Source organism: Primulina huaijiensis, chromosome 13 (assembly GCF_012295235.1).
Source record: "Primulina huaijiensis isolate GDHJ02 chromosome 13, ASM1229523v2, whole genome shotgun sequence".
Taxonomy (NCBI): domain Eukaryota; kingdom Viridiplantae; phylum Streptophyta; class Magnoliopsida; order Lamiales; family Gesneriaceae; genus Primulina; species Primulina huaijiensis.
This window is the reverse complement of record NC_133318.1, coordinates 1,918,743-1,934,167: the sequence shown is the minus strand read 5'-3', so window position 1 is coordinate 1,934,167 and position 15,425 is coordinate 1,918,743. Positions and strand designations below refer to the sequence as shown.

The 15,425-nt window shown below is 31.3% G+C and overlaps 1 protein-coding gene and 1 pseudogene across 2 annotated transcripts in view; one reads left to right on the top strand and one right to left on the bottom strand.

The window, feature by feature from the left end:
* Nucleotides 1–297: 297 nt before the first annotated feature.
* LOC140991612 (putative late blight resistance protein homolog R1B-17) lies at nucleotides 298–3,754 on the top strand (annotated as a pseudogene).
* A 3,968-nt stretch (nucleotides 3,755–7,722) lies between these two features.
* LOC140990989 (replication protein A 70 kDa DNA-binding subunit B-like) overlaps nucleotides 7,723–15,425 on the bottom strand; it is an 11,383-nt gene continuing 3,680 nt past the window's right edge. The window contains exons 2-9 of one of the 2 annotated variants that reach the window (XM_073460885.1): nucleotides 10,475–10,646; nucleotides 10,127–10,394; nucleotides 9,948–10,050; nucleotides 9,506–9,798; nucleotides 9,285–9,402; nucleotides 8,953–9,110; nucleotides 8,754–8,874; nucleotides 7,723–8,677 (exon numbers count right to left, since the gene is read on the bottom strand). In XM_073460885.1, coding sequence (XP_073316986.1) covers nucleotides 8,111–8,677; nucleotides 8,754–8,874; nucleotides 8,953–9,110; nucleotides 9,285–9,402; nucleotides 9,506–9,552 — 1,011 coding nt within the window. In that variant the 5' untranslated portion in view covers nucleotides 9,553–9,798; nucleotides 9,948–10,050; nucleotides 10,127–10,394; nucleotides 10,475–10,646 and the 3' untranslated portion in view covers nucleotides 7,723–8,110. Of the gene's footprint in view, nucleotides 8,678–8,753; nucleotides 8,875–8,952; nucleotides 9,111–9,284; nucleotides 9,403–9,505; nucleotides 9,799–9,947; nucleotides 10,051–10,126; nucleotides 10,395–10,474; nucleotides 10,647–13,942; nucleotides 14,163–15,425 lie in introns of those variants that run through there. The other variant, XR_012177753.1, reaches the window with a different exon arrangement.

Below are 15,425 nucleotides of genomic sequence, written 5' to 3'. Positions count from 1 at the left end.
CTTGAGGCTGGTTGCGTCGTCTTCTCCAATAAATAAATCTCTCGAGATCTGGTTACTATATGAAATATATATTTACAGGTTGTTCATCAATCGTGTCCATCTTTATATCCATCAATAATACGACATTCATCTATTGAATATTATTAAATATATCAAAATTATATATCCACTAAGTGAGTGCTACTTATTGATGTATACAAGTTGTCACATTTAATGGATAACACGATAAAACTATATATATTTAATGCTAAATGATACACCAAAACTCATATACGAGACAGAAAATAAATACAGTAACCATAATATTATCGAAGAAAATATAATTTCCCACTGGATTCTCCAATAATGGCGGCGTATGCAGCTGTAGTTTCACTTATGCATACTTCAGAGCAGATCTTGCACCCTTCCCACCAATGGCTTCGTATCCACAGGAAACAGATTGAATCCTTGCTGCAAAAGGTCCGCTACCTTCAAGAATTTCTTGAAGATTACTCGAACAGAGACCACGAAGAAATGGCTGGATTGGAGGGCCAAATTGCAGCTGCAGCTTGTGCAGCAGAGGATATTATTGAGTCCCATGTGTCGGATCAGATTCTAGCACGATCTACGGGTAACGAGGCGAAGAGCTCCACCAGCTTCTCTGAATGTATCCAAAAAATTATAGAAGAAATGGAGGATTTGATCGAGACCAAGGTGATCAGGATTAAAGCGACTATCGGGGACTTCGTCCAAGATCGGAGTTTTGTAGATTTTTCGCCTGTTGTTGCATCAAGGTTAGCTCCCAATGACCAAAATGCTATCGTGGGTTCTGGTGAGAAATTGATTGAGATTATGGACAGACTCACTGGACAACAATTAAATCGCCAAATCATAGCCATTGTTGGAATGGGAGGAATCGGTAAGACGACTCTAGCTAAAAATATCTATGAAAATCCACATATTGTGCATAACTTTCATATTCGTGCTTGGGTGACAATATCTCAAAATTATAGTGGGCCGAAGATTGTTTCGGCGTTGCTGTATCAAATTGATCAGAGAAAACAAGAAACTGTAAGTGATGACCAGTTAGGTGAACTTTTATACAAAAGCTTATCTGGTGTGAAGTATTTGATAGTGATGGATGATATGTGGTGTACTAAGGCCTGGGATGAGATAAAGCCATTCATTCCAGATAATTGCAATGGAAGTCGAATTTTGATAACGACGAGGCTATGGAATGTAGCGGCGCATTTGAGCTCTTGTTGGCCTTTTGCAATGGAATTTTTGGATGATGACAAGAGTTGGGAGTTGTTGAAAGAAAAGGTGTTCGGAGAAAGAGTTTGTCCTCCTGAGTTTGAGGAATTAGGGAAGACCATTGCAAAAAATTGTGGAGCTTCCTCTGGCAATTGTGGTGATCGGTGGACTCCTTGCCAAGTCTAACAAGAAAACGGTGTTCTGGGAGCACGTTGCGGAAAACTTGTACTCAATCATAAATTCAGGGGGCGATGAAAATTGCCTAAAGATATTATCTTTGAGTTACAGCAACTTGCCCATTCATTTGAAACCATGCTTTCTTTTCATGGCTCTTGCTCCAGCAGATACTGAGTCTGATACCTGTGAACTCATCAAGATATGGGTTTCAGAGGGATTTTTAAAACCAATAAGAGCTAAAAGCTTGGAAGAGGCAGCGAATGAGTACATTGTAGACCTTATTGATAGAAATCTCATGTTGGTTCTTAAACGAGGGATCCTTGGGCAAATAAAAAGTGTTGGTATTCATGATCTTCTGAGGGACCTAGGCCTCAGGGAAGCTCGAAAAGTAAACTTCTTTAGTTTGATAGATGTACATAACCCTGATATTCCTCCTGGCATACAATTCACACGTCGCCTTTCCTTTCATCAAGCTCCCTTGAAACCCATAAGATCTGTCTCTCCTGTACTTGATTTATTGGGACCAACATCGCTAACGCGTTCTATGTATGGTGAGTTGGGTCATACACCATTGTGCACTGCCAATTTAAGATTGTTGAGGGTGTTTTACATCGCGGATGGTAAATTTTCCCCTGATGAAATTATGAAGCTAGTTAACCTCCGGTTCTTGTCTTTCGACAGTGAATGGGGTTCGAATTCGATTTTGAGGTTTACTTCTTCGATATCCCTATTTTGGAATCTGCAGACTTTGTATATAGATGATACCTCAGATAAACCAATATTTCTTCCACCAGAAATTTGGGATTTGCCCCAACTTAGGCATCTCCGTTTCAATAGATTTGTTTTACCTGACCCTCCTTGTCCCGATGACAAGCATGATTATCATATAATGGAAAACCTGCAGACTCTTGCCAATGTTCTGTATTTTAGGTGTACTGAGGAGATTTTGAAAAGAGCTCCAAATCTAAAGGAATTAAAAGTTATTTATGATAGACTCCCCTGGAGTGTGAAATGGCCCCACTTCTACCTTTATAATCTTGTCCATTTGCACAAAATCGAATCACTAGCATGCAAAGTGTTGTCCAAGATTTCTGTGAATTACCTCAGCTTCCCGCTTTCGCTTAAAAAGCTTGTTTTAAATGGCAGCCGCATACCTTGGGAAGATATGACAATTGTCGGTTTGTTGCCTAATCTGGAAGTTCTTAAGCTTAGATCCCATGCATGTGTTGGTCCGGATTGGCGTCCGGTTGAAGGAGAATTTGTCAGATTGAAATCGCTGGTAATTGGCAAAACTAATTTGCGGCGCTGGAGAGCTGACAAGACACACTTTCCCATCCTTGAGCACCTAGTTCTTCAATATATAAATTTGATGGAAATTCCTCCAGAGCTTGGTGAACTTTTAACACTTAGAAAAATTGAATTGTTTAAGTGTGGCGAATCTACTGCCACTTCGGCAAAGAAAATACTTGAGGAACAAGAGAGCCTGGGAAATGAGGGCCTTCAACTCATAGTTATATAAAAGGGATGAACACCAGAATTTTTCAGCTTCCGCAGTGATATTTCCAAGGTATTTTGGAAAACAGGAAAATCCCCTCTCCTTTTTTGTTTCTTTCAAAGAATTGCAGTTATTTGGAGGTGAAATCCCCCATGTAAATCAATGTGAAGCTGGTTCATGATCTTTGATATTGGATGTCTAAGAGATACAGTACTGCACTTTTAACACACCCTTTAAGGGCACTTTCATTCCACACTTAAATGAGCATCACCTTTTGTCCTAGAATTACACTGAAAATTTATGTCTCTTTTCACCCCATTTTTTAAACACCAGGACAAATGTCATAACAATTTGCCTGAAAATTTCCGATTCGGTATACTTTTTCTTCAAATGTCAGGAAGAAACTCGATGCCATTGACAAGCATGGTATAAAAAATGCAGATTTTCTATACATTGGGAGAAACCTTTAGATTCATTTTGCAGTTGTGTGGTGGCAACCAAGTCCGAACAGAGATATGATTTTCGTCCATCAATCAATGCAGGAGGCGGACCCTCTTCGGAAGGACATGAAGAAGGGCAGAGGCTGAATTAGCTAGCTGTATGTGCCCCAGATTTCCTCAAGTATGTTGTTATAAATGGTGAATTTTACATGGCTACGTATGCCTTTGTTATTTAGAAAAAACAGGATTGTGGTTTACAAACTATTAGTTTTGGAATTCTTTAACCAGAAGAAAAGGCATGATTCCAGTAATATAGCATAGTCATAAAATTTTATCTGAACTTCGAGATTACAACGTAAATTATAACTTTTATACTGCTTATGAAGATTCAGATTCTTTAACAATAACATGTCACACGGTGATTTTTTGAATTTTTGCAGGTCGATTTTGCATGTCTTCAGAATTTTTCAAGAACTCGGCTGTAATTAATCGTAAGCTTGGGGCTCGACGAATGACGAGGTTTGGTAAATACGAATATTTAACTACTTTTTCATACTAGAAAAGAACACGAGCGTAGCACGTTTGCAATTTCAACACTCTCGTCAAATTGGAATAGAAAGTTATATTGGTTAGTCTTGAGTTCTATGCTATGTAATATGGTAACGTAGTATTTTTTTTGCCTTGTAAAATATTAGGGACCATATTTTTCTAGCATTCTCTATATCTTTATGTTATATTTTCCATTAAGTCATTTTTAAATTATAACAAATTTTTATTTATATTATTTTAAAAACTAAAATAAAATAATCTAACCAAACTGTCTAAACATAATTATAACTACATCATTGACAAAATGCGAAATTGTAAATTTCGTGAAAACTTGGATAAAGATGGATGGTTAAGGAGGATATTTTAGATCTTGGTTTAAGAGAGATTATATGGAAAAATCTTTTAGTTTTTAGAATTAATATCAACGTGACTGACCCTGAGACTAGCAAAAATGTGCTATGATAATGACTTTCCACATATATAATTCAAAAACCATGTTTTAATTTATTTATGATGTAATTTACATGTTAAAAATCACAACTAAACCAAATTTGAAATTCTTCCTTTGTAGGTCGTAACTAAACCAGTAATTTGAGAAATAAAAATATATTATACAAAACAACACATAAGATATATTCATACATATACTTACTATATTATTAAGGTTATGAAGTAATAGCTATTTATTTACCCAAGTACAAAGTAGACGCACGTGAAGTATAAACTATCTTTTTACTTCGCATTAAAATCGAAGTGTTATCTAGTAAATTGATGAAGTATTTGCCCGGTCAAAGGAGGCCAAAACCAGTTCGAAATTAAACCGATGCCAAAATAATTAAAAAAAACGTCTTTTAGTTCCCCACTTTCGTAAATTGGTGAAGTAGTTGACTGTGAATGACTTCAAATTTTACAAGAGTGCCGAATCACAATCGACATACGTCTTCACAATTTGTTAATAATGGTGAAAAATTTACTTCAGTATTTTCTAGAAGTAATTTGTCATATATCGCTCACTAATTTTATAAATCATTGAATTAAAATTAATAAAATCAATAATCCTCCAAAATATGGTCTACAAGTCATAAATTAATTTGATCCCGAAACATGTGTAAAAGTCTAAATCATACTTCCAAAATCATTCACTTCGAGCTCGATTATAATATTGATTCTTGACCGATCGTCTAAAATGAAATATAAAATGTACAATATTAAAGTTGTCACACAAAATGTCACAAATAAGGAAAAGTAGAATAAATTCCAACAGCATAATAGAAAAAGTAGAAGAAAATTCCAGCAACAATATAGTTAAAACAAGACAGCTTGTTGAACTACCTACACATATTGTTAAACAATACAGCCTTTTGCAACATTTATTTCTTTCAAATAAATTTATCTAATAGCTAGCGGGGATCTTAGCTCAAGGGTTACATGACAAAGCGCTTGCACAACTAAGGAAAGCATAACAAATAGCTATTCACTGTAAGCTAAGCAACAGGGCATTCATGAGGCAATAAATAAAATTTTAACTCTCATTCTCCAAAAAAAAAAAATCATACTTACACTGAAAGAAGTTTTTGATATTCGAACATCTTTCCCACAATGAAGAGGGAAGATATAGGAGTTATTCAAATATCCGAACATCAAAAATAAAAAACGAAAAACTGACGAGCTTCACCATTTTGAAGATATCTAACATTGCAGTGATCAAATGACTAGCCTCCAAGACGGCTGCACAGAAAACTCAATTTGTGACAAGTCGTATTTCACGTCAGTTGGGCTAAACCAGATGTTATCTATACAAACTGATAGCAGTAAAGCTCGTAAGTTTGGCTGATCAGCATGGATCAGTTGGGTATGAGCAGCTGTGGTAATTTGATCATCATGATCAGCTTGGTTATCCAAATGAAACGATTCAATATGTGTTACGAAGCTAAGAAAATGGTCTACAAATCATCTTCACAAGTTACAGTCTGAATCGAAGTTTAAGATACTGATAAATGATGATGAATATACAGGTTATGCATAGGCTGAAATCAGCCTTACTCATCAGTTTGGTTCGGTCTAGCTAACGAGCCCAACTGAAAGCGGCCCTCAAAATCAGTTAGGCTAGTCAAAAGTGGCAGCAAGGCGGAAATGACGGTTTCAATATCAGAAACAATAAAATTTCTAAACGATCATATTGTTGTGTCTAACATTTATATCATTCTTGGAGCATATAAATACATCTTGAATATCAAATACAAGCTTATGAAGGGGATTCAAAACATGAGCAGCATACATGAAGAAATTAACTAGAATGAGAGCAAGCCCAAGTGTGATGATACATTTGAGAGATACATACACTTTAATAGATTAAATCCTCACACACTATTACTCACACATATACTTGAGTGTTGAGTTTCAAAGTTTAGTTGAGCAAGTCTTCATACTAAGACATTCAAAATTGTGTTTGCAGTCTTTGCATAAGAGACGTTAAATATTATGCGGATTTTGAAGTTGCGATCTTCAATTGAAAGTGTGGTTAGGAGTTTCAATTAGGTAATAGATAAGTAATAAATTGAAATGTGTTTATACAAGGTATTGTATAAATCAAAATTTTCTAGTGGATCATTCCCAAGAGGAAGAAGGGGATACGAAGGAGTTGTTAATGTCCGAATATCCATAAAAAAATTCTTGTTTATTTACTTATTGCATTTAATTATTGTTACTAATTTTAAGATGCACTGTTGAAACATTTTATGTGTTCTTCAAATACCCAAATATTGCATATCATTATTTGATAAAAATGCTTTAACCAATAATATTTTTACACATTCAATTTGCATATCTTTTAAATGTTTTAATCAGTTTATACAAATGATTATTTTGAGTGTCTTCTGCGTTTGAAAACCAAACTCGATTTAATTCATCGGTGTTCAATATTTCAAGAACCAAGCTATTGTAGCTCAATGATTATCCTTCAATCAATCCTATCTTATATTATGAAATAATAATATAAATAAAGTTAATGATAATAAACATTAAATCTATTTTTTTTAATTTTTCAATAATAATTTCACTCATAACTTCAAAACTATTATAAAAATTCATAAATTTAAAATAACAAAATTATCTAACATAAAGAATTTTTTATACAACTAACTTTTATTTTCGCACGCGAGGTATGTATTGTATAATTTATGTTACATTTCATTTTTCATATGTCCCAAATATATAGTAAAGTTTCAATATTATGTAATACTTTATCTATTACGTTTAATTTATGTATGTAACCTTATCATTAAATACATTAGCTACTTTCAAAAAAATTCGTCATACTAAAACATTAATTAAATAATGGTAAAATTAGAAGGAAAAAAAATTCTAAAATTTATTTTTCCATTAACTTTCTTAATATATGCGAAAACATATATAAACATAAATATGCGGGACATATGAAATATATTATTAATATATATACTTTTATAGTAACTAAGTTTCAATTGATGTGAAACTTTATTTAAAAGTTTATATTAAATTATTTTCAATTGATGTGGTGAAACCTTATTTAAAAGTACAAATGATATCTTTTTTTATATAATCTTGTTGTGAAACCTTTTTTTTCCTTTCTGAAGTATCCTTTTTATAAATCTTTCGATGTTACTTTTAAGTAGAAAATATAGGTAGTTACTTTTGAAATTATATTTTAAATTGAAAAGATAACTAATGTGTGGGTTTGAGAGATTTACAAACAAACAAGCTATGTACGCAACATTACACATGCACATAGGTCACTGAAACTTTTTATGTTTACTAGGAAAAGATACGTGTGTTGCACGTGGAAACACACTTTTATTGTTGATAAATGTTGTTAAAGAAATGAGTTAAGAAGAGATTATAAGTTTGCAAATAATTAATGATTTTCATCTATTTTATTTAGTCAAACAGTAAAATTCAATGTAATATAATTTATACAACATGTATTATAAAGTGAAAATATTATTTGTTAAAAAAATGTTATGTATTTCAAACATAAATGAATTTATAATTGTTGCAAAATATATTAGTAATCAATCAAAAAATATAACATAGAATTGATGTCATAACAAAAGTATTAAAATAAATATGAGATAAAGAAAAAATATAATCTATAGTGTTGATCACATTATTTTACCACTATTTATTTAATTCAAGAAAAATAAAAATATAACGTAGATAATGCATTCTAAAACTTAAATCAAATAATTGTGTCAACCTTTTCTTCTTTTATATTTTGGAATTTTCTATCTTTCACGAGTTTTTCCTTTTTCATTCGCCCTTTCTTCTTAATGAAAGAAGCAATATTATCATCATCTTCAATAACAATTTTTGTGGTGTTATCGCCATCAATCATTTGCATTTTCATATCTTTATTCTTTGATGATTCTTTTCTTGGACGACCTCTCTTTTTTTGTATTTTTTTATGCAGAAAATCTTTCTTTGCAGGAGAAGCTATAATTTCATCATCCTTAATCTCCATATTTGTATTGTCGTGGTCTTCTATTATTTGTATGCCAATATCGTTAATGATATTTGTTGGAGATCCTCTTTTATTTTTAATATCTTCTTGTTCGAAATCTACAGATCTCTTTTTGCTTGCAACGTTTTTGTTGTTGAAATTTGTGCTTGGATTTTGAATGCCTTCAATTACAAATGCTAATGTTCCGTCTTTTATTTCAACCGACTTGTCCATTTTGAGAAGAAATGTATATTCTTCTCTATTTGGTGTCTCTAAAAGCTTGTAGTATATTGAAGTGTTGCCATCCTGTAGAAAAATAATATTTTTATTAGTAAATGGTAATTATATATATTCTTTGGAAAAAAAATCATTATTTGTATACCTTAGTGATGGAATCGATATAATCTTCAACGCTACAGCCAATAAAAACATTTGCGACATTTCCGAACAATGTAACACTTGCAGTGGCAGTGCCATCATTTACGCTCATCGTTATTCTATATCTACAATAACAATTTAATGTAAGGCATTATTATCAACTCATGTAAACTTATAAATATAATGTTTAAATGTAATTTTACCTTGACACAATACTGATATTGAAGTCTATGCAGTTATTACAGCTCCGGGTTTTCATTGTTTTGTTGACTGATTTTGAGCAATTACTACATGCTTCGTACCATGGATTCGCCTTATTTTCTACCTCATATATGTATGCCTTGAAGCAATAGAATTTGTTCTGTATTTGTTAACAAGTGAGATACATAACGTCAAATTAAATATCAATTTGTGATTCCCTATCTAATTTTTTTTTTATAAATGTCATTAATAAAATATTTGCTCCAATGAATAAATAATAATAAAAATAATCGTGAAGTAATAAAAATAAATTGAATAAGAAATGGCACGTAACCTTTGGTAGAATATTAATCTGATCGAGAATTTGCCTCAAAGTAATTTCTTCAGCATCTTTAATTTGATGTGTCATCCATAATTCTTCTAGACTTCTTTCTTTTAAGTTGTTACCTAACCTGTAGTAGAATGATTAACATAAAGATATTTACAAACTTGAATAGTAAAAAGAAATAATATCAATATTATAGAGTTGTTAAAAACAATCGAAAATAATATTACCATATATTTATTGTTTCTTTTTCTATGCAAGATGGATTTGTGAACATTGTTGTTGTTGTTGTTGATTTGAACTGAAACTTTCCTATTATCAGTCATAAGGAGAAGTAGTGAGTAATGCTAATGAATAATTTTTGTAAATATTGATTATAAAATTTGTAAAAAATTTACCTTCAAATATATGTCTTTTCAAGTTACAGAAAGCTATAATCGGTTTATCCATCTCTATCTCTTGCAAAAATAGTCCTTCGTTAATCGCAAGATCATCCCATAAAGTAATTGTTATAGTATCTAGCCTTTAAGAAGAGAGAAAAATAGTTAAAATCAGTAAAAATATATTTATCCAATCATATATTGTAAAATTTTAATACTAAAATAAGGCGTTGAAAAATATTAGTTTGCTTTTTCTTTTTTATAAAGGCATAAAGATAGAATAAATACTCACGAAGGATTTATAAGTACTATCTCTCTTCTATATCCGATGATGTTCATATCTTTTTTGTGAAATTTATTAAGCTATCGAACTTCCTTCAGAACACCAATTATATCTGCAAAATTTTTACAACATTTGATAATTTCATTACATAAATTTAGAAAGTTTTTATTGGTCGCATAAATCGATACCTATATCTTCATTAGTATGTGATTCTCTGCTCGCATCATCGAACATTGTAAATTCGGAAGTCACATTGGAACAAGTGAATTGAGTTTGTAGTTAGTCAATTGTCATCTTCGTTTGGAAAATCAATTCTATCCGTTTGTTGACATTCGGATAGTTGTTGTTAACTTCTTGAATAATTGGATTGGAGATGATGTAAGTTTTGTTTATCTTCAACTGATCTTGAAAAAAATCTAATGTGTTCGAAAACATTATTCCATGTATTTTTGTTCCCTTCATGAAAACGGAATATGTTTATTTAATTATTATAACAAGAATTTAAATATAGATGAATATGGATAAGAAGAAATTACCTCTTCGTCCACAAAGATCAGTTTTCTAATTGGCTTCGAATTTGATTTGGCGGGTATTTGGCTTCCCTGTCGTACTACTTTAACCTTTATGGAAGCATTGTTTTGACTCGGTTGCAACGAGATGATAGGACATATGTGCAAGGTGTCCATTCGAACTATATGATTTTGTACTCTTTAATTGACATGACACAAAAAATTTTGAGAATGAAATATATTAAACAACAATAATTTAAATAAATAATAAGTATATTGGAAATAATAGAAATTGATAGATATTGCTCTACCACATTGTGATTGAAATATAATATTTTGGCATGGTACACAAATCAAACGGGTTCTTAATACAAAATGTTTGGAAAATGAAATAAATACAATTATTTAAAAGCAATGGAACCTTGGGTTACAAAAGTCGATGCTTTGATTTCTATGTTTTTAATTCAATTCATCGAGTCTATTCAACACAAATAAGTTTAATAGAACGCACGAAGATTAAAGATCAATACCTGTCAAATTTTTATTTAAGGAGTTTCAACTTTGAATGAATATCCAGCCTACCTCCAAATCCCCAGCCTTCTCCGAATTTCGAAACGCGTTTATGCAACCTTGTAGAGAAAATTCCTGTGTATTTTTGTTGAATACATTTGAAAGTATTACGCTATATATATAATTATTAATGTAATAATAGAGTCTTAATAGAATCCTTCTTATCTTATGTTAAACAAATCCTTCTTATCTAGAGATCTTCTTATCTTGTGTTAAAAAGAATATGTGTTAAAAAGAATCCATCTTATTTAGAGTTCTACCGAAATTATAACTCAATTATTAAAGATAATATAATTTTATTTAAAATTACTTAATAAATTATTATAATCATGTTAAAATAAGTTTATGTTTTTCATAACCTTTCATGCTTATTTTAAAATATAATTATAATTGGAGCATGTGAAATTTTATTATTATACAAATTACCTATGTTGTCCTACTTCAGTCGGTAATTTATTAATTTTTAAGTAGATATATTATAGCTATGACGTATCAAATCTAAGAAAAATCAAATCAATATTGCTAATATCTTTTTTTTATATATATAGAATAACTAAATTTGATATCATATTATGTTTTTTGATAAATCAAAAATATCGAATTACAAAATTTTATATTTCTATTTATTACAAATTATCATCTCCTATTATTTTTTTATAAACCAAAAATACTTTTTTTCCTCGATTGACAGAATTGCTCTACATATATAATTATTAATATAATATTAGAGCCTTATTAGAAATCTTCTTATCACCAGAGAAGGCAAATAAAAGGTCGGCAGTCTCTCTGTAATAGAGTATCACGTAGAGTATGAAGAAAAACTCCAAAAAATTGAAGTGGCATAGCAGTTGAAGGCTATAAAATTGTATATATAATAAGTAAACATAAAATGAGTACAAAGACTAAATAATTGGAGTTAATTAAGAGCCGAGTAGCAGCTCTAAGGCCATCGCTCAAGTTCGGCTTGAAAACACACAGGAATTCTCAAGTTCAACTACAGTTCAGTAAATTTAAATTAGATTCAAATATTCTTCAATTAAAAGAAGTTTGAACACCAGAATCTCCAATTAAAAGAAGTTTGAACAAGTAATTTTACGAAGGTAGAATGAAAAAAATACACAATAATAATAATTTAAAAGATATATATTTGTATCGACAAGAAAAAAATTAAGGTTTTCGGTGGTTGTGAGGAGATTTTATTCACCCCTTCCTTCCATGTGATTCTTCTTGTTTCTCAAATACATAGTGCACTTTGTAAAAGAGTTGAAATGATATAATTTTTTATTTTTTATTTTTTACAATATAAATAAATGAAATTAAAAAAGTTACTAATAAGTATCTATCGAGAAAAAAGTAAAATAAAATTAGAAATGATGACTGTTTTAAAACATTTTAAAAATAAATATTAATGTTTACTCCTTCAAAGTCTCCGGGAGAACCTGTTTTATTTTCTCTAAGCCAACCCCTGCATTCAAAATTTATGATATAAAACAAATAACAGCAAAAAATGGCTTAAAATTCAAGTTTAAGCTCAAAATACTCGTGAAGGAAACCAAGCAAGATAATGTTTATAGATTGCATGAAAAAAATAATACATGATTACAATTAAGATGGAAAAAACCACGACATTTTGTTCTCTAGGAACTTCAAGCACTTCCCATGCTCATTCAAAACTTGAACCCGTGCTTTTCAAGCAACACAGAAACATATGCTAATTCCTGAGCAAGATTCATTAGATTTGGACTTGAAGTAAGCGTTTCATATAAACTGGGAAGAAGGAGAACCTGAATATCNGAAACATATGCTAATTCCTGAGCAAGATTCATTAGATTTGGACTTGAAGTAAGCGTTTCATATAAACTGGGAAGAAGGGGAACCTGAATATCACGCACATAAGCTACTCCAAATATGTCTGAGCGTAACATACCTCAGATACACATGTACAACAGAGATTATGCACATGTGATATGCATAAGTAACATGACTTCATGCTCATAAAAATTTCCTATAGGGCATGCAATAGCGTAAAGATTATTTGTGTATCATTAGGAAGTTTCATATATTCTCATATTATTAAATCAGTGAAATAAACTAAATTTGTAAATTATTTAACAAACAAGAATCACTCTTTACAGATGCATAATTAAACATAACATACTGGAGAGCAGAAGAATTGTAATGGATTTGACAAATTCACAGTTTTTAAACAATTGATTCTTTAAGGAGTTATTCTTGACGACCCTTTACAACACATGAGACTGGTAATTTTAAGTGATTTGCAAATAATATAGCAGTTTGGTATACGAGTGTGTCCCGAAAAAATGCTGACAAGATAGTATATATAGAACCAGGAAAACAGAGCGGACCTTATTTTGTCTGCTTCAACCCTTTTTAGGTTGGGCATTGCTGGGAAAAAGCTCTTGCATGCTTCCATGGCTGTCAATCTAAAGTAATATATAGAGATAAAAACATGTTTAAACACCATAATCATGACTTGTCCTACATAAAATAGAATAACATTCTGAAAAATAAACAGAAAAGAAAACAAGAAAGTTTCAAAAAGTAAATTACACGGAAGAAATCAATGAGTTTAAAGGTAAATTCTTTCAACTCCCATTTGTCAATATTAGTAATATAGTGTGGCTCAACAAAGCTTAGTTCACTTCAGCAATAACCAGAGTCTAATATGACCGGCATACTTCAGAAAGAATAATTTAGTAGAAATTTTTATATGGCATAATTTTTCTATATCAGGATAGCCTTATTGCTATACGTCTTTCGATTAATTTGCAACATGTAAATATGCTATTCCAAAGACTAAAGTAATTGAATCCCACATTGAAACTTAAAAAACATACAAAAATATGTGAGAAACAGATAACATCATTTATGTAAGAAGTTATTCCAAGGATGTAGAACAATTCAAATAGTGAGCTTTATTTTATTTGCTGAATTTTTTGTTCGAAAATGGATTTTGATGCTCTTCGACGCCAACTTGAAATTGTTTTAAAAAATTGTGAAAAACAGAACGAAAGATAAAACCTTCAAGTCCGACATACTTAAGCTTTGTCCTTTCACCCACATTTGTTGCAATGCGGTCTTTTTTATTTCCACTCTTTCCCCTTGACCGTGGCCATCTCCTGGTCTGCAAATTCAGATTATTTAGTAAATATATCAATTTCATACATGCAATATCAAAATTATTATGACAAATAAGTAAATGAAATTATGGATCTTGACGAAGAACTTCTTTGTATACAACATTTTTTGTTCTTGCATCATCAATATTTGTGATTGAATTTGGCTTTATCAAGACTTTTGTAGCGGACATTGAAGTGCCTCTAGATAATGCAACGTATAGTTGGCCATGCGAAAACACAGGTTGTGGTAGGTATATACCAACAATTGGTATAGTTTGACCTTGTGCCTTATTAATTGTCATTGCAAAGCACAAACGAATCGGAAACTGTTTTCTTCTTAATTGGAAAGGATATCCCTCGTTCTCAGCAGGAGACAAGGGTATTCTTGGAATAAAAACATGTTTTCCAGCATGATGTCCAACAGTTATTTCTGCATGCATGACATTGTCTTCAAATTCCTTACAAACCATTCGGGTTCCATTACACAGGCCTTCAGATGGATCTAAATTTCTCAATAGCATAATTGTACAATTTTTTTTCAAAACCAAACGATGAGGAGGCATTCCATTTGGAGTCAAGGTATTTAAAAATTCTTGGGGATAAAAATTTTGAGTATCGTCAACAGCTTCATCAAAGCTTGCATATGTTTTACCTTCACCTGGGAAAAATTGAATAATTTTCTCATTCAACTTGTCAACATATTCATTTTTTGAAGTAAGTATTGCTCGACTTGTCATATAAGCTGTTGATTCAGCATTTTCTATTAGATTCGGGAATATGTGATTTATTAGCATTTCTTCAGAAGACTCCTCATCATTTTTGCAATATTTGATAATCATTTCATCGGGAATTTTGATATTGCCTTCACTATCGGTAGGTTCAATCCCACTGCCTACTCGTAGCAAAAAATCGCTAAAAACAGGGTCAGATTTTGATCTCATATTTTCAGTTAGAGTCATATGTTGCATTTGTTTATACAAATAAGATTTTACTAAACTTGCATTAATTGTTTCTTGAATTGTGGCTTTTGGAACTACCGGCAAAACTTGCATGAAATCTCCTCCAAGAACAACCACCTTTCCACCAAATGGTTTTTGGATTCCCGTTATATCTTGTAAACTTCTATCAACAGTTTCAATTGCTATCCGCTTTGCCATCAGTGCTTCATCCCATATAATTAATCGTGTTACACGTAACAGTTCTGCAAGTCCACTTTGTTTTGATATTGTACAATAGCTTTCTTCATGCAAATCAATCGGGATTTTAAA